At 31.7% G+C, this 23,911-nt stretch overlaps 2 protein-coding genes across 4 annotated transcripts in view; one reads left to right on the plus strand and one right to left on the minus strand.

Moving 5' to 3' along the window:
- The window catches only part of LOC144845791 (uncharacterized), a 72,231-nt gene extending 67,719 nt beyond the window's left edge, over nt 1-4,512 (plus strand). For both annotated transcript variants that reach the window (XM_078703225.1, XM_078703226.1), the window contains 7 exons: nt 34-163; nt 541-745; nt 854-1,027; nt 1,325-1,498; nt 2,046-2,222; nt 2,601-2,751; nt 3,328-4,512. In XM_078703225.1, the coding sequence (XP_078559351.1) occupies nt 34-163; nt 541-745; nt 854-1,027; nt 1,325-1,498; nt 2,046-2,222; nt 2,601-2,751; nt 3,328-3,446 (1,130 nt within the window). In that variant the 3' untranslated portion in view covers nt 3,447-4,512. The remainder of the gene's footprint in view (nt 1-33; nt 164-540; nt 746-853; nt 1,028-1,324; nt 1,499-2,045; nt 2,223-2,600; nt 2,752-3,327) is intronic.
- Nucleotides 4,513-8,209: 3,697 nt separating this feature from the next.
- The window catches only part of LOC144845796 (ADAMTS-like protein 1), a 43,415-nt gene continuing 27,713 nt past the window's right edge, over nt 8,210-23,911 (minus strand). For both annotated transcript variants that reach the window (XM_078703236.1, XM_078703237.1), the window contains exons 4-21: nt 23,245-23,374; nt 22,768-23,015; nt 22,368-22,479; nt 15,817-15,946; nt 15,511-15,712; nt 14,388-14,538; nt 14,200-14,281; nt 13,570-13,853; nt 13,111-13,240; nt 12,501-12,705; nt 12,017-12,199; nt 11,681-11,828; nt 11,002-11,307; nt 10,842-10,863; nt 10,478-10,703; nt 9,872-10,051; nt 9,439-9,589; nt 8,210-8,765 (exon numbers count right to left, since the gene is read on the minus strand). In XM_078703236.1, coding sequence (XP_078559362.1) covers nt 8,662-8,765; nt 9,439-9,589; nt 9,872-10,051; nt 10,478-10,703; nt 10,842-10,863; nt 11,002-11,307; nt 11,681-11,828; nt 12,017-12,199; nt 12,501-12,705; nt 13,111-13,240; nt 13,570-13,853; nt 14,200-14,281; nt 14,388-14,538; nt 15,511-15,712; nt 15,817-15,946; nt 22,368-22,479; nt 22,768-23,015; nt 23,245-23,374 — 2,994 coding nt within the window. In that variant the 3' untranslated portion in view covers nt 8,210-8,661. The remainder of the gene's footprint in view (nt 8,766-9,438; nt 9,590-9,871; nt 10,052-10,477; nt 10,704-10,841; nt 10,864-11,001; nt 11,308-11,680; nt 11,829-12,016; nt 12,200-12,500; nt 12,706-13,110; nt 13,241-13,569; nt 13,854-14,199; nt 14,282-14,387; nt 14,539-15,510; nt 15,713-15,816; nt 15,947-22,367; nt 22,480-22,767; nt 23,016-23,244; nt 23,375-23,911) is intronic.

A 23,911-nucleotide genomic window follows, 5' to 3' on the forward strand; every position in this document is an offset into this window, starting at 1 on the left:
CAAACAAAACTAATATTGAATTCATTTTTCCAGGTACCCAACACAAAGTAGTAATATGTTTCAATTTGGAAAATGCAAATGAAGCAGAAGATTCATATTGTGATGAGCGGTACAAACCACCAACAAAGACAATCATTTGTAATACTCAACCATGTCCTGCTATGTAAGTATAAATTGGTATATATATTCTCTGAAATGCTCATCAGTTTTGATAGACTGAATGTCAAGACATTTAAATATATTTATTTTATTTTTTATTTTATTTCGTTTTATTTCAGTAGGGTAGCCCTCTCAGTAATAAAATAAAACTGCTCTTCAGAGGGGCCCTACGGCACATTTAAACATAATTTTAAAACAACTTAAACTAAACTTAAACTAAAACTAAACTTCAAAGCATGTTCTCATTATTAATTATAACTTGTTATACCATTTTTAATTATTTTTCGCTGCAACCATCCTATATACAGTAGAAGATCCACTAAATCATTGCAGATACTAAATGAAAAAAAAACATTGAGAATTTGATCTATTTTACTACAGGTGGGAAGTTGGTATGTGGAGCCAATGCAGTAGAACATGTGGACGTGGTATGCAAATGAGACAGGTGATATGCAAACAAAAGAAATCTGCTTCTTTAACAACAATTGTTGACATGAGTAACTGTGATGCCAGTAAGATTCCAGACAAGGTACAAGAGTGCTCAATGGCAAGGTGTACTATGTGGAAGACAGGAAGGTGGCAAACGGTATGTAATATACAGATATTTACTGGGTTAAGGGGCATGGTTTAAAATAAATAAATATTTAAATATATTTAAATATATAATACTGCATTTTTCTTACTGTATTTGTAGTGTTCTGCACAGTGTGGTGATGGCGTACAAAGTCGTGATATAACTTGTATTGATGATAACATGAATCCAGTGGATGTAAGTGGTTGTGACCCTAATTCAAGACCACTGGAATCTATAGCGTGTACAGGGCCACCATGCGATACTAAATGGTTTATTGGTGATTGGCCACGACAGGTATGTTTGGGTATTTGCATTTTTGGATTGGACAATCGAAAAGGAATAAGCACCAACATTTATGAAGAAATTCTGTATAAAAAAAAAACTTTCTTTGCCTGCCTACAATGCAATCATCATTTTAATAGTACCCATGACTAGTTGATTTCAGAATTATTTTATAGACATTTTAAACCTTTTTAAATGTAGAAACAGAAAAATGACATATATATACCTTATTCAATTTAAAATTTAAACAAACATACGGAGTCAACTGATTTGAATATAATTTGTTTACGATTTTTGTTTTCTTTTAAGTGTTCTCGAGAATGTGGTGGAGGCCAGATGGCTAGGGTAACTGTCTGTACTACTGTTGGTCTACATGGTGATATGGGTAGTGGTCAGTGTGACGTTTCATTAAAGCCACGAGAGGTTAAGGCTTGCAATAGTCAACTCTGTGGTGCAAAATGGTTCGCCTCAGAGTGGGGCCAGGTAAGGGTGCCATTCAGAGTTTTTTTACAGAGGCCCTTGAAAACCTTGTGGCCTGCACAGGAGGTTGTTTCTTTGCAACCACTGCACCACTTTAATTCTTGTGACACAGCACTGCCTTTGAAGTAGACAATTGCCAGCAAAATTATTATTATTATATTATAATTATATTTTTAACATTGAAAATATCTCTGATGTAAAATCTCTGTATATACTGAGGTATAATACTTATACTGACTAACTTGTAAATAATGTGGACATGTTGAATAAGGTTGTTTGTCATTGACAAAATGTGAATGAGATAGAGAAACCTGTGTCTCACAGCCCAACTGAGCTGAATTTCACACAGTTGTGGATGACACATGAAACAACTTTCATTCCTTTTAAGGATCCCTTTGTATGGCACAGCTTCCATCAAACAGTGCTCATTCATCTGTCAATCTTACTGAATATACTGTATCAAGTATTTTGTATAAATGATAGTGAATGATACTAACAGTGTTTAATTGAATTTTCAAAAAGAATGTCCAACTATTGCTTCCCATTTCAGTGTTCTGTAGAGTGTGGTGTTGGCATTCAGGCACGTGATGTGATGTGCATAAGTCAAAATATTCCTAAACGAATACTAGATGATAGTGCTTGTCCAGCCCGCTTAAAACCTGCAGAAGAACAGAGATGCGAGTTGACGTCCTGTTCACCAATGTGGTTAAAAACAGAATGGTCCACGGTAAGCCTTTTAAAAACATCTTTTTTTAACTTATTTTATCTTTAATAAAAAATGTATTGTATTAAAAAATTGGAAATGTATTTTATTGTTTTTTATTTATTGAATGAGTAATAAATATCTATCTTGTCAACACTAATTATTATTAAACTTTGTTTTCAAAAAGTACAGTATGGTTGAGAATGTGTCAACGATTCAGCTGGTATGCTACAGAAGACGGTTGAAGCATAACAATTAAAACGTCAAGACATTTTCAACCATACTTTATTTTCTTTTAGACACACATGATATGCCTAAATTTATTTATTTATTTATTGTTTATTCACCATGCAAACCTTTAAACAATATTTCAAAACTGATTATCTTTATTGTTTTATGCAGTGTTCAAAAACGTGTGGTACTGGTAGTCAAACGAGAGAAGTAAAATGTATGTCACACAATATGCAAGCATCAAATGAATGTGATGAAAGTAAAAGACCAGACACACAACAAGAATGTAATAAATTACGGTGTGCACTTAATACACAGCCAAGTGAGTATGATACTACCTTTATATAAATTAACTATTTAGGGATCATTTTAAAATTGTTTTACTGCGGTTACTGCAGTAGCTACATTATGTTTCCCCTTTATAGTTCAAGTTCAAGTTTATTGTTTCACACAATGCAATATACAATATAATACAGAACATGAATTAATAAATATAATTGTGTGTGGAGGACGCATTAAGCATAGGCTTTAAGTTTGGTCCTCCATATAAATAAATATATATTTAATTATAAAAAAACACTTCTTTCTTTTTGTCTAATTAGAGTAGTGTAAGCTATGTTCATACTGAACCGAGCCTGTCTGGTCTGGTGGCCAGATGAACAATTGTTTGAAAATGTTTTGTAGTGTTTAAGAATAGAACTGTAAACACTAAATCATTTAAAATTTCATACAAAATGTATGTGTGTGATCGAAAAAAGTAATGTAGGGCTGACCAAATCAAAGTTAGTGTGAAGAAATTTGCTACCAAATCTTCTGCATATCAAGCAGAAGAATTAAAATTTAGAGAACAAGTAGAATTGTACAGAATATGTAAACAATGAATTTGTTTCTTACGCAGGTTCCACGAAGTGCACAGATCGTTATACATACTGTGATAAAGTTGCTCAAGCACGACTTTGCTCGTATGCCTTCTATAAAAAGTACTGTTGCCATTCCTGCTTTGGACGTAATAGATGATCAATTGTTAAATGAAAGTAAAATATAATGTTAGCATTCGTACCTATGCATGAATAAATCATATGGCTGAGCCCCATAGGAATATAGAACAATATCGTGCAACTCTGTTTACTAGCATTATATATTCACTGAAAATGGTGATATAAGGTAAATTAGCATGCAAAGAACATGTATAATATAGCCTCACATGAAATATTATCCTATAGGATGGCCTACTAAAGATGTCAACTAAGAGGGTTAGTTCACCAAATGTATGCACCTTTTATAGCGTTAGTCTAGATTAAATTATTAGACGATAATATGTATTTATATATAAAATATAAAATAAAATATGCTCTAGATGAATGTACTTTCTTACTATGAATTCAGTAGCAAATTAAATAATAATGTGGTTATATTTCATCTGATATTTCTCATACAGTATTATAATGTAGTGATATAATAAGTAGTAGAGTTATGTCATTTTTAGATTTCAAAAAGAAATATAAAAGATTTCAACGTTTTTGTATTTTGTACATTATATGAATTTTATATATTTTAAAAATCTTGGAACTTGGTTTTCCTTTTTTGATTTGAATTATAAATTGGCAACACTATTACCCCATTGTAGATATATAAATAATGTTCTATTAACCTATTTTGTACATAAAATTGTATAAAGTTATTGATATTATTGGCATTAGGAAAGTAATTTTGTACATTAGTATTATTTGTATTAACTGCTGCAAGCCCTGGGTACCTGACAATGAACTGATGTGGTGAATTTTTAGCTACAAAATAAAATACTATATAAAATGGTATATTTATGCACAAAAAGACAGTCTTTCAAAAGCATATCTAATAGTTATTTAGGTATATTTTCTCAAATTATTTTTCTTGTAAAGAAACAGTGGTTAATTTATCGATCCTCCCGCATAAGCGCATCCCCTCCGCCCCAAACCTTCTGGTATATTGTTTGTCTTTGGTTGCAGCTGAGCACATAAATACCTAAAGTATTATGTACAATAACAATTGATTGCTTTTGTATGAATAGTTAGGTAGTCTATAAATAAATGTTATTTTAAAAACAAGTGTTTTACTTCTGATCTGATAAATTAACTTTTATTTGCTAATTAAGATAAAGGAAGCTTCTCCTCTCTCCTTACTAATTAATGATGTACATAAAATTCCATTTCAATATTATTATTACTGTCACATCTGTACCATATCATCATCTTATAGTGTCATAGGACCACTTTATGTCAAAAAATAAAAAGGTCGAAATTTGGTCATTTTTCGAGAAAATCCCTGTACTATAGTACAGGGATTTGTTTGCAATATTACCCAAATTTTGACCTTTTTGAAATCCAATTAATATGCACTAATATTGCTATATGTGCACGTATAGTACCATATCATCATCTTATTGTGTCATAGGACCACTTTATGTCAAAAAATAAAAAGGTCGAAATTTGGTCATTTTTCGAGAAAATCCCTGTACTATAGTACAGGGATTGTTTGCAATATTACCCAAATTTTGACCTTTTTGAAATCCAATTAATATGCACTAATATTGCTATATGTGCACGTATAGTACCATATCATCTTCTTATAGTGTCATGGGACCACTTTATGTCGAAAAATAAAAAGGTCGAAATCTGGTCATTTTTCGAGAAATCACCCAAATTTCGTCATTTTTTAAATCCAATTAATATGCACTAATATTGCTATATGTGCACGAATAGTACCATATCATCATCATATAGTGTCATGGGACCACTTTATGTCAAAAAATAAAAAGGTCGAAATTTGGTCATTTTTCGAGAAAATCCCTGTACTATAACTGCCCTGATTTACGAAAGGGCATTATCTCAATTTTTTTCAAAATTGAGATTTTTGTCTTACATGACTTTTGAGGGTATAATCTATCATTTAAACTTAACAGTTACTAAAAATTTTTTCTATAAATATTAAAAATATTTAAAAAATTAAAATCAGTTTGGGCATTATCTTTATTCATACCTACAAAAAATTCAGCAGAAAGCATTATCTTAAAAAAACAATACACAACAGGAAATGATCGCTTGACTGCACACTGAAGCAGTAACAATTATCCAATCAGAGGTTGACTTGATGCATGCTAATTAGCACGCTCAAACTATGTTTGTAGATGTTAACTAAAATAAATTGAATCTTTTAATCAAAATATTGTATTTGACAACACTAAAATAAATGTATGCGGATACCAAACTAAAATGGAAGAACATTACTACAAAGGACATTTTGAAGTGCCTATTGAATGAGTAGGCCTAAGTTTATTACTTTTTATTACTTATGTCTTCGTTATTATCCTTGAAAATGTTGAAAATGTAAAAAAAAGTCCAATGGTCATTTGGAGTGTTTTCCAATTGATATTTAAATCAATGTCAAGCAAATTTTGTTATAAAACAATGGCATTGGGAAATTTGTATTTTAGTCTTTTGAATTACATTTTGATTGAATAGAGCTTTTTGGGTGTGGCTGTAAGTAAGCGTATTCATTACATTGAATTCCATTACACTGATTATTCCTTTACAATGACTATTCTATTACATATTAATATATTTGCATAATATTAATAAATTTGTACTTTTTATAGACAACAAAATGTCTCATACCGACTTCTATGCATACCAAAAATTCATGATGTTAAAGAAGTACTATTTTAAAAAGTTGAAACAAAATTAAACCGGAAATGTGAATATATGGATACCAGTTATATGTCAAGAGAGTTTTTAAAGAAAAACAGGAATTCCACAAATTAAAAAAGACAACATAATAAAGAAATTGATTCCACAAACAGAAAACTTTTGGAAAAATCTACCAACTTCAAACGTACGCAATCTGTTAGAAAACGAATAAATATATCAAATACAAAACTTGTAAATATAATGCATAAAGCAATAATCTGTATCAAGAGAGAAAATGCGATAAATCACTGTACATCGAGTTGTACAACAATGGTTGTTTTATGTTTTTGTCATCAAATTTCATGAAATCCTTCCAAAGCGAGCACCACAATCCCGCCCCCCCTAAACCCATCCCCACCCCCACAAACACCCTCCCCACCCCTCGCCCAACAGCCACATGTTACTCCCTCTCATTAACTTTAACCTATCCCTAATGCAACATATTTGTCTTGTGCTATTAGATGTTTTGTAGTGTACATTCTATGTAAATATAGAGATAATGCCTTTTGTTAAATTATCTATTGTTATTAGTTAGTATGAATAATTTACAAGAAGGAATTATCTCAATTTTGACCCCCTAAAAATTAAATTATTAAAATAAAATTCATGTTACATATTTTCTATATATGTACTAATACCTATTATAACTGAAAAACCATTAGTTTGTCTTTAGATTTTTAAAGATAAACTCAAACACGTTTTGCTTATTTACTCAAAACTACATTTTTTGAGATAATGCCCTTTCGTAAATCAGGGATAGTACAGGGATTTTTTGCAAAATCACCCAAATTTCGACATTTTTTAAATCCAATTAATATGCACTATTATTGCTATATGTGCACGTATAGTACCATATCATCATCTTAAAGTGTCATGGGATCACTTTATGTCAAAGAATAAAAAGGTCGAAATTTGGTCATTTTTCGAGAAAATCCCTGTACTATAGCACAGGGATTTTTTGCAATATTACCCAAATTTCGACATCTTTTAAAATCCAATTATTATGCACTAATATTGCTATATGTGCACGTATAGTACAATTTTATCATCTTATAGTGTCATAGGACCACTTTATGTCAAAGAATAAAAAGGTCGAAATTTGGTCATTTTTCGAGAAAATCCCTGTACTATAGTACAGGGATATTTTGCAATATTACCCAAATTTCGACATCTTTTAAAATCCAATTAATATGCACTAATATTGCTATATGTGCACGTATAGTACCATATCATCATCTTATAGTGTCATGGGACCACTTTATGTCGAAAAATAAAAAGGTCGAAATTTGGTCATTTTTCAAGAAAATCCCTGTACTAATAGTACAGGGATTTTTTGCAAAATCACCCAAATTTCGACATTTTTTAAATCCAATTAATATGCACTAATATTGCTATATGTGCACGTATAGTACCATATCATCATCTTATAGTGTCATAGGACCACTTTATGTCGAAAAATAAAAAGGTCGAAATTTTGTCATTTTTAGAGAAAATCCCTGTACTATAGTACAGGGATTTTTTGCAAAATCACCCAAATTTCGACATCTTTTAAATCCAATTAATATGCACTAATATTGCTATATGTGCACGTATAGTACCATATCATCATCTTATAGTGTCATAGGACCACTTTATATCGAAAAATTAAAAGGTCGAAATTTGGTCATTTTTCGAGAAAATACCTGTACTATAGTACAGGGATTTTTTGCAAAATCACCCAAATTTCGACATCTTTTAAATCCAATTAATATGCACTTATATTGCTATATGTGCACGTATAGTACCATATCATCATCTTATAGTGTCATGGGACCACTTTATGTCGAAAAATAAAAAGGTCAAAATTTGATCATTTTTCGAGAAAATCCCTGTACTATAGTATGGGACCACTTTATGTCGAAAATAAAAACCTAATTCTGATAAATGTGGTATATTCTTACTAATTAATGATGTACATGAAATTCCATTTTAATATTACTGTCACATCATGTCGAAGATATTGTTTTTTTAAATTAGATTTAGAGAAAATAAAATAAATAAAAATTGTACAATACATTTGTTAATACAATTTACTTTATTTAGAAAAAAAATAAGAATTCAATTCATTAGAGATATAAATACAGCATGATATATGTTGGAAAATGACGGCAAAATTAATGAATTTAATAACTAATATTTATGTACAATATCAAAATACAAGCTTTGAAATAGATTCATGCTTTTGGCAGAAATACTACATTGTTTGTTTTGTTTTGTTTATATTAATTAAAACACTAACGAACAGTTTAATTTGACTGAAATTGTCATTGGTTTATAGACACTGTAGCTATAGCACTGTAGCTATCGTATAGATAAATATGCTTGCCTCAGAGCAATCCTGTCACAATTAGAGTCTAAACTCCACCAACAGTTTCAAATTGAATAACTAGAAATATGATTATTATCACAGCTTGATGTTTTGGTAATTATGACATCATTGATGGTGATGATTTCATCATGGTATTTGCTCAAGTGGAACATGATTGACAGCATTGTATTTGATAGCTGTCGGAGTTGCATAGGTCAAGTTGTTTCACCAGTGGGCAGTAATGAGCAAGATCTTTGCAAGGTCCTGTGAATTAAAAAGAAACACCGCATCAAACATTATAGCCGAGTTCTTCACTAGATGATGTTACAAACAGTAAAGTAAAACAGCTAGGAAACAAAACAAATGAGTATTAACAGCATTTTTAAATACTAGAGTTTTCAGCCATTAAAAACAATTATCGTAGGAGGAGGTAGGAAAATGCGAAGCATCCTCGTATTATTGTGTGCTGGTATTTTTTAAGATGGACAATCATTAGATAGTGTATACCACGATCGGAAAACACCCCTATTTGGGGAAACTCATTTGAACCTAAATTTGCTTTAATTGTCAATAACTAATTATCGAACTTTAGTTAGTAAACAGTGTTACATCAGGTGGTTAAAATCAGTACCGAAAGTACGAACCAACTTTATATACCATCGAGTAAACATTCTAGAAATAACGTGCGATTTATCAAATTTTGACTTTACATAAATTTATATATAGATTAGAGCTTTCAACTTGGGCTCTATAATCACCTGAAGTTCTCAGTATCATAGGGAATCCAATAGTATGTTGTTCATTTGGGTAGGCATTGCACTGATGGCTACCATGGGTCAATCAGGTTTCTGTTAAGCTACTGTAGAGGTTTACATTTACATTTACCTTTCAACATAATACTCAACATAATACTTAAAGTAAATTTTGTTTAACCTACCATTTTCACAAGATTGTTGGTTGCATTGTTGTATGACGCTAGGCTGCCCTCTAGCGTTGCAAAAGTTTGTTGGTGCTGATCCTTTTGTTCCACCATAAACACAATCAATTTTTCTTGTTTGGAATCCATAAGGTCCACATGTTGCAGAACACTGTGTTATAACATACACATAAAATATCAACATAATATTGTGTTATTTATTTATTTTATAGATATACTACTTCCTAACTTTATCAATTGCTGTTAATTTAAACAAGGACAGTTTGAATAGTGTCAATTTAATTGGAACTGCTGTAATACCAAGCACTCATGTTCTAAATGGAAATAAAGCAGCTCTGGTATAAAAATAGATCCAATGCACATGTGAACCTCACCAACAACCACTCATTTAAATATAAAATCATATCGAAGGCCTAGGACTACTGTACTGTACCTCAGACCACTTTGTCTTTCTCCACTCTGGCCTGCATCTCATTGTTCGGCAAGGGTACAATCTCTTGGGTTTGTTAGCACTGTCACAGTTTTTGCCTTGAATCATTACACCGTCCCCATTTTCACAGTATACTCGCCTCATCTTATAGGCAGTATACGACTCTGTACATTTGCCAGAACACTAGTAACAAAATGAAAATGGTTTAAAAGAAAACAACAGATGAATTTATGGGGAAAAGAGAAAGCAAAGGAAAGAGAAAGATATATGAATAATTATATAACATATAAACTTATAACCCTTTCACATTGCCTTGTAAAACATCAAGGCAGACACAAAACAAAAACACTGGTGCTGATGCCCTGGTGTGTGCGAACTCCCAGAATGTAAAAAAGGTATAACAAGACAAGACTGAAATTGTGTCACAAGTAACAGGAAAAAGGTGATAGGTGGTATATTATTATACTAAACTTTTACTTGTACCGAAGGTTTTTTGTTGTTCTGGTATGGGTTATACAGAAAATTAGAAAATGAAAAGGTGTTTTTATGTTTATTAAAACACAACATTTTCATAATGTAGAGTGAAAGAAAAAATACAACCATACTCACAGATCCCCATGGCTCAACCTTCCATTGGTTTGCACATCTGCCCTTGTTACATGGTATGGTATCATTAGGCCTTTTAATTCCAAAGTCCAAACAATCCTGATCAGGTAGCCATTCCTTCTTGTCATCGTGGGTCTCAGTGCATGTCACATTGCGAGATTTAAAACCACTACCACAGGTTACAGAACAACTGCTCCACGGATCTTTATCCCAACCAATGGCAGAAGTACTATTGATGAAAATTGAAATAAAATTGATAAACATAGAAAAAAAACGTCAAATCCTATGAAGAAATGGAAATAAAAAAGGTCTTTCTAGTGCATACAGGAAAGGAGCATAAAAAACAAGTCATACAGTATTTCCTTACCTTCCTGACAGTCCATCATCATCTGCAAGATAAAAAAAATAAGAATAAACATTCAGGAATTACTTCATTTTGAATTCAATTTCAACTGGAATAATTTGTTATTCTTACAATATGGATGAAATAATATAAATATGTTTAAACAATAATAAATTAAACTAACTTTCATGTAAAAGCAGATTAAAATCTTCACTGACATCACCAGCGTGACACGTATAAATACCGCGGTCTTCTTTCTCAATTGCCAAAACCTTCAGAGTCCCGTCTTGCAGAATCTGGAATTTTCCGTCACCCCGTGAAATAGGAATGCCATTTTTGGTCCACAGTAGGTTAGTCTTTTTGAAATTGATTACTGGACACTTTATCAGGACGGTAGTGCCTTTGTATAATTTTGCGGTGTTGCCAATTTGTAGACGCACTTTATTCATTCTCTTCGTTTGAATCACACTTGTATTGTTTCCCAATATCTCTGCATAACATAATAAGGTAGTTAAATTTGTGAAACTTATCGTTAATGCTATTAATATATTGTGAAGTCTTTACAATGAATAAGTAACATTAAAAACTAAAGCTTGGTTCCCACTAGCGATGCAACGTAGCTCAACATATGCAACGTAAGAAAATTCCATTCCAATAATTGTCTTTGCGAAATCAAACCTGTGATGTTTCCAGCACTGTTGTATCATCAATTCCCACTTGTGATTACGCAATACAGCACTTTGGGTCGATACGTCACGTTGCGTTCTAGTAGGAACCACGCTTTATAGTTGACACATATATCAAATTGAATCAATTATATTTATTTAAATAAAGGCTTAACTCGAAATAACTTGAGATCTTACCGACACACTTCTTTTGTCTACATATTTCACTTCTATTTGGCATTTGGTCCCAGTCACATGTCGAGACAATCTCAACTCTGTTGCTGCCAGTTTGCTGCACACAGAGTATAACTCGAATTCTTTGCCCTTCACCACACGTCGTCGAACACTAAGTAACAAAATATTATAAACTTCCATGAAATGTGAATATAATACCTATGAAAGATTGAATGAATAAAGGTTGTGGTTAACCAGAGAAATAAAAAACTTAAACGAAAGAACTTTAATACTTTACTGCAGTAAAAAATATAGTTACTGCAGTAACTGCACTAGAATAATGTTGACATGATCCCTTACGTCTGACCACTCTTTAGCAATCCATTCTGGCTCACAGTCTATCTGATTACAATCTTCAGTCTCTCTAGGCTTTTGGTCAGCGGGACAAAGAGATGGGTCAACTTCTACAATCTGTCGGTCAACGGTCTTCTGACGACAATAGACCATGCGTCGACGCATACCATTACCACATTCTCTTGAACACTATTAATAACAAACAGCGATGACATAAACAAGTTAATATACGGTATACATTTTTAAAATTTTATGAACAGTAGGCCTACTAACAATGCATCAACATAAGAGTTCTAAACTCAGTCAAAATATGAAAAGTCTGTCCAAAATATGTCAACTTGAGGGTGCTATTAGTTTTCTGAAAGTACAAAGTGTAGAAGATTGTGGTTCAAAGAGTTCAGATATAATTAGAGTTATGCTTCAACTTCTACTTGCAAAGCTTGACAGACTCTTACAAATGCTTATAAGTATGTTAGTCAAGAAGCATTACCATAGACCACTCTCCCGGTACCCATTCAGCGTCACATGGTACTTCATTGCATGGTCTCGTCGATGTTGGTTTAGGTTCTTTGCACATATAATCATGAACTGTCTTTACATAATTCGCTCCAAATTTCTGCATACAGAGATAGTGAGCCTCTTGAACACCACCTCCACAAGTCGCAGAACATTCCCTGTAAATAACCAGTTGCCACCTATAAAAATAAACAGATAAATAAATTAGGCGTAATCGTTCACAAACACAAACAGCGAGGAGTTTGAAGAGCTAGATCTGCTGATTATCAAATCAGCCCAGTTAAATACTCCTATAGTGTAACATCAGACAAGTTTGGAAGGCACAGCAGTCCTATCACCATGTCCCATGAGCCCAAAATAATTGAACTGAAACAACTTTTGGAAAGTAAAAAGAATTTTGACTGCTACTGCAAGTGACAGACAGACAAAAGAGCTGTGTAATAGTAAGATTTAAAAAAATTATAATTACATGGATGTTTCAAGAAAATGTTTTAGTATTATTAAGTGTAAAATTTCTTTAGTTAATAAACTTTATTTTACTTTATAATTATAAAAAATATAATATTAAAATATATTAGACTTACATTGGAGGGCATGGAAAGTCATTACAAAGGTCTCTGTAGACTGGCAGCTTATTGTCAATGTCACAGAACACATCACTAACGAAATCAGTTGATTCATAGTCATAACAAGACACAATTGATTCACGATATCCTAGACAAAATATTACATTTAATAATAAGTTGATTGTTATTGTTATAACAAGCCTAAATAAATTCCAGTTATTTGATTGGATGATTGTGGGTCACAAGACTTTTAAACGATCAAGTAAAAAAACAATCTCAAGTCCAACTGCGAACATCACCACATGAAATTCAACAGCTTTTTATTTTTGGAAAGTGATGTGTATTATTTAGACCAAAAATTAGCTTTAGATCGTTTTTATGATTTTGGTAAATTAATGGGAACAACTCTACAAGATTGAAAAAAGGAGAATTAGTTATGAGTATCAATATTATTAACCAATACATAAATCCACTGACCTCCAGCACATGAGAGACTGCACTCTGTATGCCCATTGAACCGCCACATATAACGAGGAATACCGCCACTGCCATAATCACTACCAAAAATATTATTATCTTCATTTTCACAACTGGGAAGGTCACATGCTACAGTTGTTTCTGGCTTTGAACCTGTGCACTCAAAATCGGGAAGGTCTGTGACCAACTGCGAGAACCCTGAGGCAACTTTGCATGTTACCAATCTAGTCTTTACAGCTTCACCACAAGTAGCGCTGCAGTCACCAAATTTACCTGTCACAAAGCTAAACAAGGATATAAGGTAGTAAAAAGTATAGGCACTAATAACTTATACTCACTTATGTTAAATTACATAAATAAATAATAATAATAACAGTTTCTTGGCAGCATTAGTAGTGGGACCAATAATAGATAATCATAAATTGTGTTATCAACAATTTAAAAGCACCAAATTGATTGGGTTTTGTAGGCATTGGTGTAAGAGTTCTTTTATAGTGTGATGGCTCATGACGCTGTGGATGTTACACTCTTCAACTACAGGTTTTTTTACTCTCTCATTGTCCACGACAGTGGTTGTATGTGAAAAAACACAACAAGGCAACCTTCTACTCAAATGTTTATAGTACCTACCTTGGAGTAGATGATTCTGGACCACTATTAAAAGCTCCTGTTTCTACTTGAATAAATTCTTCTTCACTTTCCAATATCGGTTCTAGAAATGTTTTTTAATCAAATCAAATGTCAACTTTTTTTCATTTTTGCATACATTTTCATTAAATAATTTGTTAATTAACATAAACAAACTATTATTAACTTACTTTTTGGTGAGTGACATGGAATTCTTGTGGAGCATGTCTTCTGTGTATCTGGTTGAGTTTCTGGGTCACAGCCTGTTGTAACAACCACTTCTTGATGATTTTGACATTGAACATAGCGCGTAGTTATACCATCTCCACAACTTACAGAGCACTGCAAATAAATGTACAGTTTAATATAATTTTTTTTCATACACATCCAACAGCGAGTGACTTGCCAATTACAGGATGGATAAACTATTTTATAATTTATCGTGATTATAAACTAAGTCTCATTTGAGGCTTAGGGTGTGGAGTTGAACAAGTCGTGAGTTTACAACCCTGGCACTAGGTCAGGATTGAACCCCGGACCTTAGGATTGGAAGGCAAGCATGTTAACCACGAAGCTACAGCTCCACTACTAATTAAAGGGAAGAACAACAGTAAAGCATAGCTCTACATAAACAATGTCTTAAAAGTCTTTGGGATTGGATTTTTGTTTTCTATCACAGGATCCTCGACAGATGGTAATCATATTCACAGGGCAAAATATTAAGTTAATTTCAGCATATCATTTATCATTTTTAATAAGATAAAGACAATTTTTAAAAAACCAATTTTTACTACAAAGGTGTTTTTTTACAGTATATAGGCAATTGTAGCTAGCATGTGTAAGAAATATAGAACTAGTATGGAACAAAACATAATTGAACTACTTGATGTATCATAAAATCTCAAGGTTATTATTTAAATAGAAATGAAAAACGGAACATGGTTTTGTCGCTAACCGGAAAAACATTTTGAGCATTTTAAATGTATAAGTGACTCATAATAAGTCCAGCCCAGGAAGAATAATTTGTTTGTACATTGTTTTATGATTAAGTTTAGTCTATATATAAACACTTCCCACAAACCATATTGCTTGACAATCTACAAATCATAGTCTCCATGAAAATCAGAAACTTTTCAAAAAGGTCACAAAAGTCTTTCTTTCCATTTAGATCAGTTCAATTTGACCAAAATTAGGATAACCTCTTCCAGTTAAAATTTACCTGTAATGTTTTTGAACAGCGTCCACAATATTTTGTTTCCATGTGAAACATATTTTTTTTTATATATTTATATTTATTCTCCCCATTATACTCACCTCAGACCAATTGCCAGTGAGCCAATGTGGACAAGGTTGGGGGTTACATGTCTTCTGTGATGGAGGTCTTTGTCCTTGGCAAGCTTGGTATACTTTTGATATAGACTGACCATCAGGTAGATCCTGTGAGCAAGTTACTATACGTTGCTGTACCCCTTGACCACAGCTTGTTGAACAATCACTCCATGGATTTGTATGCCACCTGAAAAAGACATCAGAAAAGATAATACACACTGTACTACATCAATACCTCGCAACAGAGACTCAGTAAAAAGGAAGATCTTCCTCATGCCTTGGTCCTCTTACCTTGGTGGACACACCTGATTATTGCAATGTTCAAAGTTTTCTTTTGGTCTTTTACTTTGATCACAGAAGCTGTCATTCAATGCCTCTCCAGACTCCACACTCACACAACTGATTAAACTTCCTTTTTCACCTATAAAAATGAAATGTAAATTTTTACAGCAAAAGACAACAAGACAACAGAGTCTCTTATTTCCCTACATAATTGGCATTGTTTATCACTCAAAAAACTTGAAATGTTTAAACAAGCTTTTAGAATTAGGAGAAAATCTAAACATTTCTTGATTCTTCAAAATGTAATAGTACTGTACATGTGCTCATCATAAAATTGTATAGTTACAGTATTTAATTTATCAGTGCATTTGGTACATCATATAAGCAAACACTTCACGTAAACAGATACTTTTTGTCACTACAATTTGAATTTCTCAAATACTTTTTTCTTGGATATTTCTAAATATTGTATTACTGAACCAACATATTTTATACAATTTAATGATGAAATGAAAGAGCCTCTTTTCTTTTGTCCGTACTTTAACTGTAGTAGGCCTATTTTAAAAAAAAATTAATATTCATATGCATTTTTTTACGTAAAACAGAATAAAAACACAAAATAACAAAAACAAACACTTAAACTGAATTTCTACTTCCGATTGTTAAATTTCACTTAATTGTAAATAACTGTTATTGAATTATTCAACCATTTTATTGCCAATGAGGTGCTATTACTATTGATTTATGGGTGTAGTTAGAGCATGATATAGTGATACTCTTGAGGGGCTATAAACCTTTCACATCGTCCTGCTTTTTAAAATTACCTAATTCAAACACATCAACATACAGTAAGTAAAATAGGCCCACTTGGACGCAACACACGCCAAGTAAATTGACCAATCATGATACAATGGATCATCGGAACTGTTCCTTGTGATTGGTCAACCACTGTGTTGTGCGTACGCCATTGTGCAAGTGTGAACCAAATTTTACTACTATCAATCCTGAAAAAAAAATCTACCATATAAAACAAACAGATGTGATAGTAGGCAGTTGAAAGATAATTGGTATAAAATATAATTACAAAAAAAAGTCGCTTGAAATTAGCTCAATCTTTCTGAGGTGGGGTAGGTTGGTTGATTCATTAGTTTGTGAGAGGTTTATCCAGTGTCGGTAATTTTGTGGTTACCAGGGGATGCAATTTCATGCATGGTCAGCACTGTTCCTTCACTAAAGCTATTCATAATTTTCAACAGAGGCAGCTGATAATTTAAAAGTTAACTTAAAATTATTTCTGTATTTATACATTGTCAAAACGTATTGCTCAAAATCTTAAGATTTTAAAATTCTGATTTTCCTGAAACCCGATAAAAGGTTTTGTATTTAATTCATTTTTATTATTTTCTATGCATTTAATTAAACACAATGTTAGTTAACAAACCTAATTCCATTTAATAATTAAAGAGGACAATTCAAATGCTATATAAAAGTGCTGCTATGATGTAGATAAAATGTAGCTCTCTTCTCGGAGAGAATAGGCTAATGTCAGTTTATCCAGGTAAGCTAGGCACAAAATAGACGAAATGTATCCAATGCAAAGTGCCATTAAAAAATTACCTTACATATTGTGCGAACCGACACGGTGCTTTCTATTACTTTTGTGTTGACTTTCTACAGGCTATGGGATTTTAAATCAGTGTATAAATTTTTTTTAGGTGGATTAAAGTTAGGATTTGAACCCAAGAACTTGTGACTGATGTTAACCCTACAACAGTGCCATTTTATGAGAACAGTATAGAGTAAAAGGTGGTATCTGACCACATTTGTGACTCTGCATTCAAATTAATCAATTTCAATAAATCTTCTTTTACTTTTGCTATGGTAATTTTCACATTTAATGAACCATGTACTTCTTACATTTGTGTCAATTAGATTAACTCTGTCCAATACTAACCACTATACACTGTAATAACAACCTTAATAACTTAAATAATGACTTTAAAAATAGGCAACATATAAAATACAGTAAAGCCCTAGGAGACCCCTTTGGGACCCAAGAAAGTGTCCTCTAAATAGGGGTGGCTTCAGTGTTAAAACATATATTTTCGTTTCCATTCATTTCATGAGAAAGTATCGGGGTGTCTTCTGAAAAGGAGGATAATATAATAACAGTTTTTAATAATTTACTATTTTTAAAAATCTTTCAAAATCTTGGATTCGTTATGGATACAATTGTATACATCTTTCAAAATTAAAAATGTTTAATATTCTAATTTGACACATTTAATATTCCAGACATTTAAACTAGACTTTTAAATAAAAGGAGCTAAACAGTTGGAAAGGTGAATTAAACATTGAATAACATTTTGTTCAAATTATTGTTTTTACTTCGTAAATTTTACCATTTCTAATGACCGAAAAAAACAGCATGAGTACTCAGACTCTGTTACTTGATACTAAATATGTCCAAATTACATATAACTATATCAGTTTTGATTGTCTAAAACTCGAAGAAAATCACATACAAATTTTAATATAAGATAAATTTGGGAAAAATGATATAATATTTCATATTTAAGTTTGATGTGTGTTAGGCACATGCTTCAACGTTGATGAAGTCAAGCTGGGACAGGTTAATTTACAGCTCAAGACCATATGGCTCAGATGGAAAATTTCAAAGATATTTCAGCCTTGATATTATTAATATTATTAATATTGCTGATTATTGCATAACATTGGAAAATATAGTAATTGTGATTAAAGACGAGAAAGATTGTGAGGAAAGAGGGAAAAAGGAAGATGAAATGAGAATGATTTTGTCAATGAAATTTCAATAATTATGACAAGGAAAAAAGTAAAAATGTTGATAATCATAACAAAGAAAATCATTAAAAGATAAAACAAAATTATAACAAAGAAAAGGAAAACAAGAAGGCTTTGATTTTAATTTGATTTAAGTGAAAATTACCGAAAGTAACACAACTATACAAAGTAAACAATGTCATGGGGTTGTCAAAAGCAAACTTAATTAATGTAAGAAGACTTTCTTCTTTTTAAGCATAATGAAGTTGATAAAATAACAATAAAAAAGGAAAAAGAAAGATGATAATGATGGTGATTGTGACAATAATTACAATGAAATTAAGAGGATCACAAGAAAGATAAAATGAAGAGTTCAAAGACAAGAATAAGAAATGGTAATAGAAAGGCTTGCAAAGTTAATTGTCCTCTTTTTCCATAACTTACAATTAGCTGTTTCAACACTAAATTCTTGCCATTACATTTTACTAATGTTGTGTTTTCCATGTCATCAGCAACACTTTTTTCTTTACTCTAATCTAAATCATTTAAATCTAATCTATGTACTTTTAGTGTTATTAACACATGCTGTTTTGATGACAACCGCTGGAAATCGCAATCATAAAAATTACAACTGAAATGACTTTTTGAAGCACAGTCAAGTGAAGCTGTATTGTCTTCAAAGAACATAAGCAAATTTAACATTAACTATAACTTGATATCGAAGATTTAAAGCAAATTATTTAAATGATGCATCTGCAACATTTTGAAGAAAAAAGAACTAACTCAGGAAAAAAGAACTAACTCTTTGAGCCATTTGTAAACACAAAATAATACTCTTACCAAACTGCCTTGTGACCCACTTCCCTGTAAATGATGAATCCACAACATTTTTAGAAACTACTGGTACCACACAAATGAGCACGAAAATATAGCAAGTTTGCATTTCTAAATTGATTCTTGTCTTCAAAATAATCTGGTGTAATCTTTTGTAAATCTTATAAATTGTATTAAAACTTATCAGACTACCAGACAACATAGGCCTACTTATTGTAGGGCCACTGGGATTTTAACCAACATAAACAGAAAAACAATATCTTTGGTTGGATAGACTAATAAAAAGGGTATTTACATATAAAGATATTAATATTAGTAGATCTATATTTAATATATTACAAGTGCAGACAAACATATGCTTGCCATTAAAGATCAGGAGATACAAAGTTAGAACCACAAGAAGATAATTTATCTCCTGCTTGATTAAATTCTAACTAAATGTTTCAACACCCCTAAAAAACAAATGAAATAATCCATAAAACTTTTTAGTTTTAGAGAACCAATCAAGAGGGAGTAAAATGCTACTATGGTAACCTAGTTTGATTGCAATTTTCTAATATGAAACAAGGAATCCACTCCTTCAAAATAATGTATAGATATTTTGTTTGAAAATTTTAATTGTTTGGTGTCTGTAAAAATACAGAAGGTTTAACAAAGACAAAGATACTGTTTGTCTTAATGTAATTTGATGTTTACATTGTATGCATTTCAGCTGGTTCAAAATCTGTATGCTGTGTGAGATCTATGGCTAATATATCAAGTAGCAAAGTGATCCAAATTAAATTTCTTTTATTTTGTGTTTCAGCTAAAAAAAACTGCACTATAAATACAAGTTAAATGTTGATAATTCCATTGAACAGGTTATTTCTGCCGTTTCCATTTCCAAGAAAATAGAGGTAATTTATTCATACGTTCACCAGTTATTTATTTGAAACTATTTTAGTTTTAAAATGTGTTACACTCTATAGCTACTGTAGCAATCAGGTTATTATTGTATGTCTCATGTAGCAAACAGCTGCAAATTAAATCAAAGGTTGATATTACATTGTATTGATCCTTGCAGCAATGATCTTGGGTGGCAATTGGAATCATTTTTAACCCTTAGTCCATTGATCCAAATAGATGGCAAATTGCCATGTGCATGTAAATATTCCTTGGAGTATTTCTAGCCCATGATATCAATGATTCAGATAACAAATTGACATCATGCAAGTTTAAAGTTTGTCATAAATACGGCATCTTCATTTAAGTTTAGGTTGAAGTCACCCTATGCTGCAGGTTTGCTGAAAACACAAAAGGCACTTTTGGTATATCTACAGAATTTTGGGACACTCCTGTTTAATGGAAGATAAAGGGAACACTTTCCTGTGAAACAAATGGGGCAATATATATGTTTTAACACTACAGTCAACATCCTATTTGGAGGACACCTTGATTATGGGAACACTTTATTGGTTCTAATGTATATTGTTTTGCTTCATTAAATTTTAGTTTGTCATTCAAACCTAAATGTCTGATTTTTTTTAGCAGGCCGGTGAACAATAGAATGTTCTGTGAACAGTTCAATAGGCCGTGGATTGTAGGTATACTGTAGATGGGTGGATAGTTTATGGTGGACAAGGTACATTCGGTTGGTATAGGTGGAGGGGTACATAAAATTAGCTATGTGTTTGATCAGATAGTGGGCAGTTAGGTTTGTTCAGATTAGTTAGGATACAGCAATTGTGTTGGTGAACTTGTGGTGCTGAACTTCAGATACAAAATTATTAGATAAGTAATAAAAAAGATTTAAATTTGAATAAAAGTTATTCTGGTAAGAGTAAAAACTTATCATTCTAAATATATTATAATGAATAAATTAATAAGCTTCTATGGTTTTTTAGTTACATTTAAATTCTGATTATAAAAAGCATATTCTAAAGAAAATTTAACCAAAGATAGAAGTGACTTTTAGAAACACTTAAAAGTCAAAATAAATGTATAGAAATAGATAGCAGATATAAGTCAAAGCAAATAAACACTGGAATAAACAATTACAATGGACAAATTGCGAGAATACACATTGGTTTCACAGGGCGAGCATATGGCCACGATATGTTTCCAATTAAACTATTGTAATTTGAAACTACCCTTGATCAAAATAAAAGTTTGAACATTTGAAATCACACTGAAATGTGTCAAGGCCGACTACAAATAAAATTTTATAAGAAAATTCCTGGCGCGTCTCAATTTGTCAAATTGATGATTGGATTAAAATATCAACACTACTGAAAGCCGACAGACTGTCATTTTGATTGCTTCAAGCACAAACAGAGGCAAGATGAAATCATCAGAAATATAATTTATGTAATCTTTAAACGGGATAGCTTAAGGTGAAAAAAAGTATTATCATTTTAAATCACATAGTTTACTAAAATGAAACACTTTTTAAAGTTAAAAGGAACCATTTTCAAATAAGTTTCACTTTGCACAACATATTTTATTTGAATATAGGTTTCACAATCCAAATAAATTACATACGTTTTATAGTAAGACTAAGAGGAACCTTTGCAAGTTCCACTTTAGGTTTCTAGTAGTTTTCACAATGTACATTTCTAATTTCATTTCATCTGAAGTGAAATTATTACAACTTATAAAGATTATAATTAATTTACTTTTTATTTAAATTTACAACAAATGATATTGTAAATATTATTTATATATACTATTTTATGTACTGTAGTTTTTAAATGAATAAATTAAATCAGTCAAGTCTTATTTAATGTTACATGTTTGGTTTGGTCAATGAGTTAAATATTATACTTTTAATTCATAATTTAATATGTTATGTCTATTCTGAAAGACATTAAAAGACTCCTGTCTATTCCGGTGGATGTTAAATGTACCCCTCCTTTAAAAAGGCTTTATGTGCCAATATTCCTTACCTCCATTGCAGGATACTGAACACTCAGACCAGCCTAACTCTTTCCAATAATAGCCTGCTGTGTAGTTATAATATACATATTCAAGTTCAGTTGCTGGAGACACAAACATAACCTAAAAATGAGTACACAAAGCAAAAGTATTGTATTATAACTTTTTTTAAATAAACAAAACATTCAAGAGGCTGAGTAAAATGACATTTGTGTTTGGATTTTATCATTTTAAAAATCAATGAATGTAATACAGTATGTAATAATAATAATTGATTTAAAGATGTATCGCACCCCAAAACTATAATGACAAATAGAGATCACTACTGTATTTGAATAAACCATTTTATAGGATGGCTTGCCTCTCTTTTTGGAATTTCTCTATTATCAGTCGTAATATGAATAATCATACCGTTAATTGCATCGCATTTGGTATAGGTCCTTGAACCACAATTCTTTTCTTCCCTCTCCTTTCAGTCATATACCGTACTCTTGTCCCCGAGACCATGTACGTTCCTGCTCGGCTAGCAGGGGGAAATTGGTTCAGTCCACGACGTTCTGCACCAAGCATGGTCCCTCTCACTCCTATGTAGTTATTTCCTCGGTATCGAATCATTATATTTGTGGCTCCTTGGGGAAAGGTATATACAACATCCACTCCTGTTTGAATGAAAGTGGTGTTAGTAGTTTATTTCGTGCCTAGCTTACCTGGATAAATCATAGCCCATGCTCTCCAGAAGGAGGGCTTAGATACGAAAGTAAAAAGTTCCTAGAACACCCCTGTACCATAATGAACTAGTCCAACGTACCACCGTCATCATTTTCTTTTGTAACATGGAAGCGTTAACACAGTGTTAATTTAAAATAGACAAGTATCATCATGATTTACCTTGACTTTTACCACTTTTTAATTTGAAAGGTTGACCCTTGATTACTTGGCAAGTTTGTCCGTTGCCATTGCATACTCCACATCGATCTAGTTTCGATATTGAATTCAATTGGCCGTCGCAACCTACAGGCTAAAAAAAGGAATTAAATCATAATAGGCCTACTAGTATTGAAAGAAATGTAAATTTAGCTGGAGTCAAGATTTAAAAGCTTATACTTTTTTAGAACCCTTCCTTAATAGGAGTTCTGTATAGCCAAGATAACATAACATAGTGGTTTGGTAAATAAAGAAGTCATATTAATAAACACACATCAACATCTGTGTAATCTTTGAAAACTTGTGCCATAAATTTGTTTCTTTTAGTATAGCGCCCTCAATCTTAGAAAACTTTTAAAATGTTACAAACTTTTATATAAATTGTATAGAAAAGGAAAAAAAAGGGGGAAAATAGTAAATTGGAAGACTATCAAATATAAAAAAGATTTGAAAGGACAAACAAATTCTATAGAAAATAGTTTGAAAATAATAAGATAGTATTCAAATTTAACTCGTTTCAAAATACAGTAAGTTAAATTATTAAGTCTACCAAATCTGTGTAGAGTAACTTTAGTAATTTTTTTTTTACCCTTTGGAATTAAATTGCACCACTTACATACTGCTGTGTGGT

Source organism: Antedon bifida, chromosome 6, assembly GCF_963402885.1.
Source record: "Antedon bifida chromosome 6, ecAntBifi1.1, whole genome shotgun sequence".
Classification (NCBI taxonomy): domain Eukaryota; kingdom Metazoa; phylum Echinodermata; class Crinoidea; order Comatulida; family Antedonidae; genus Antedon; species Antedon bifida.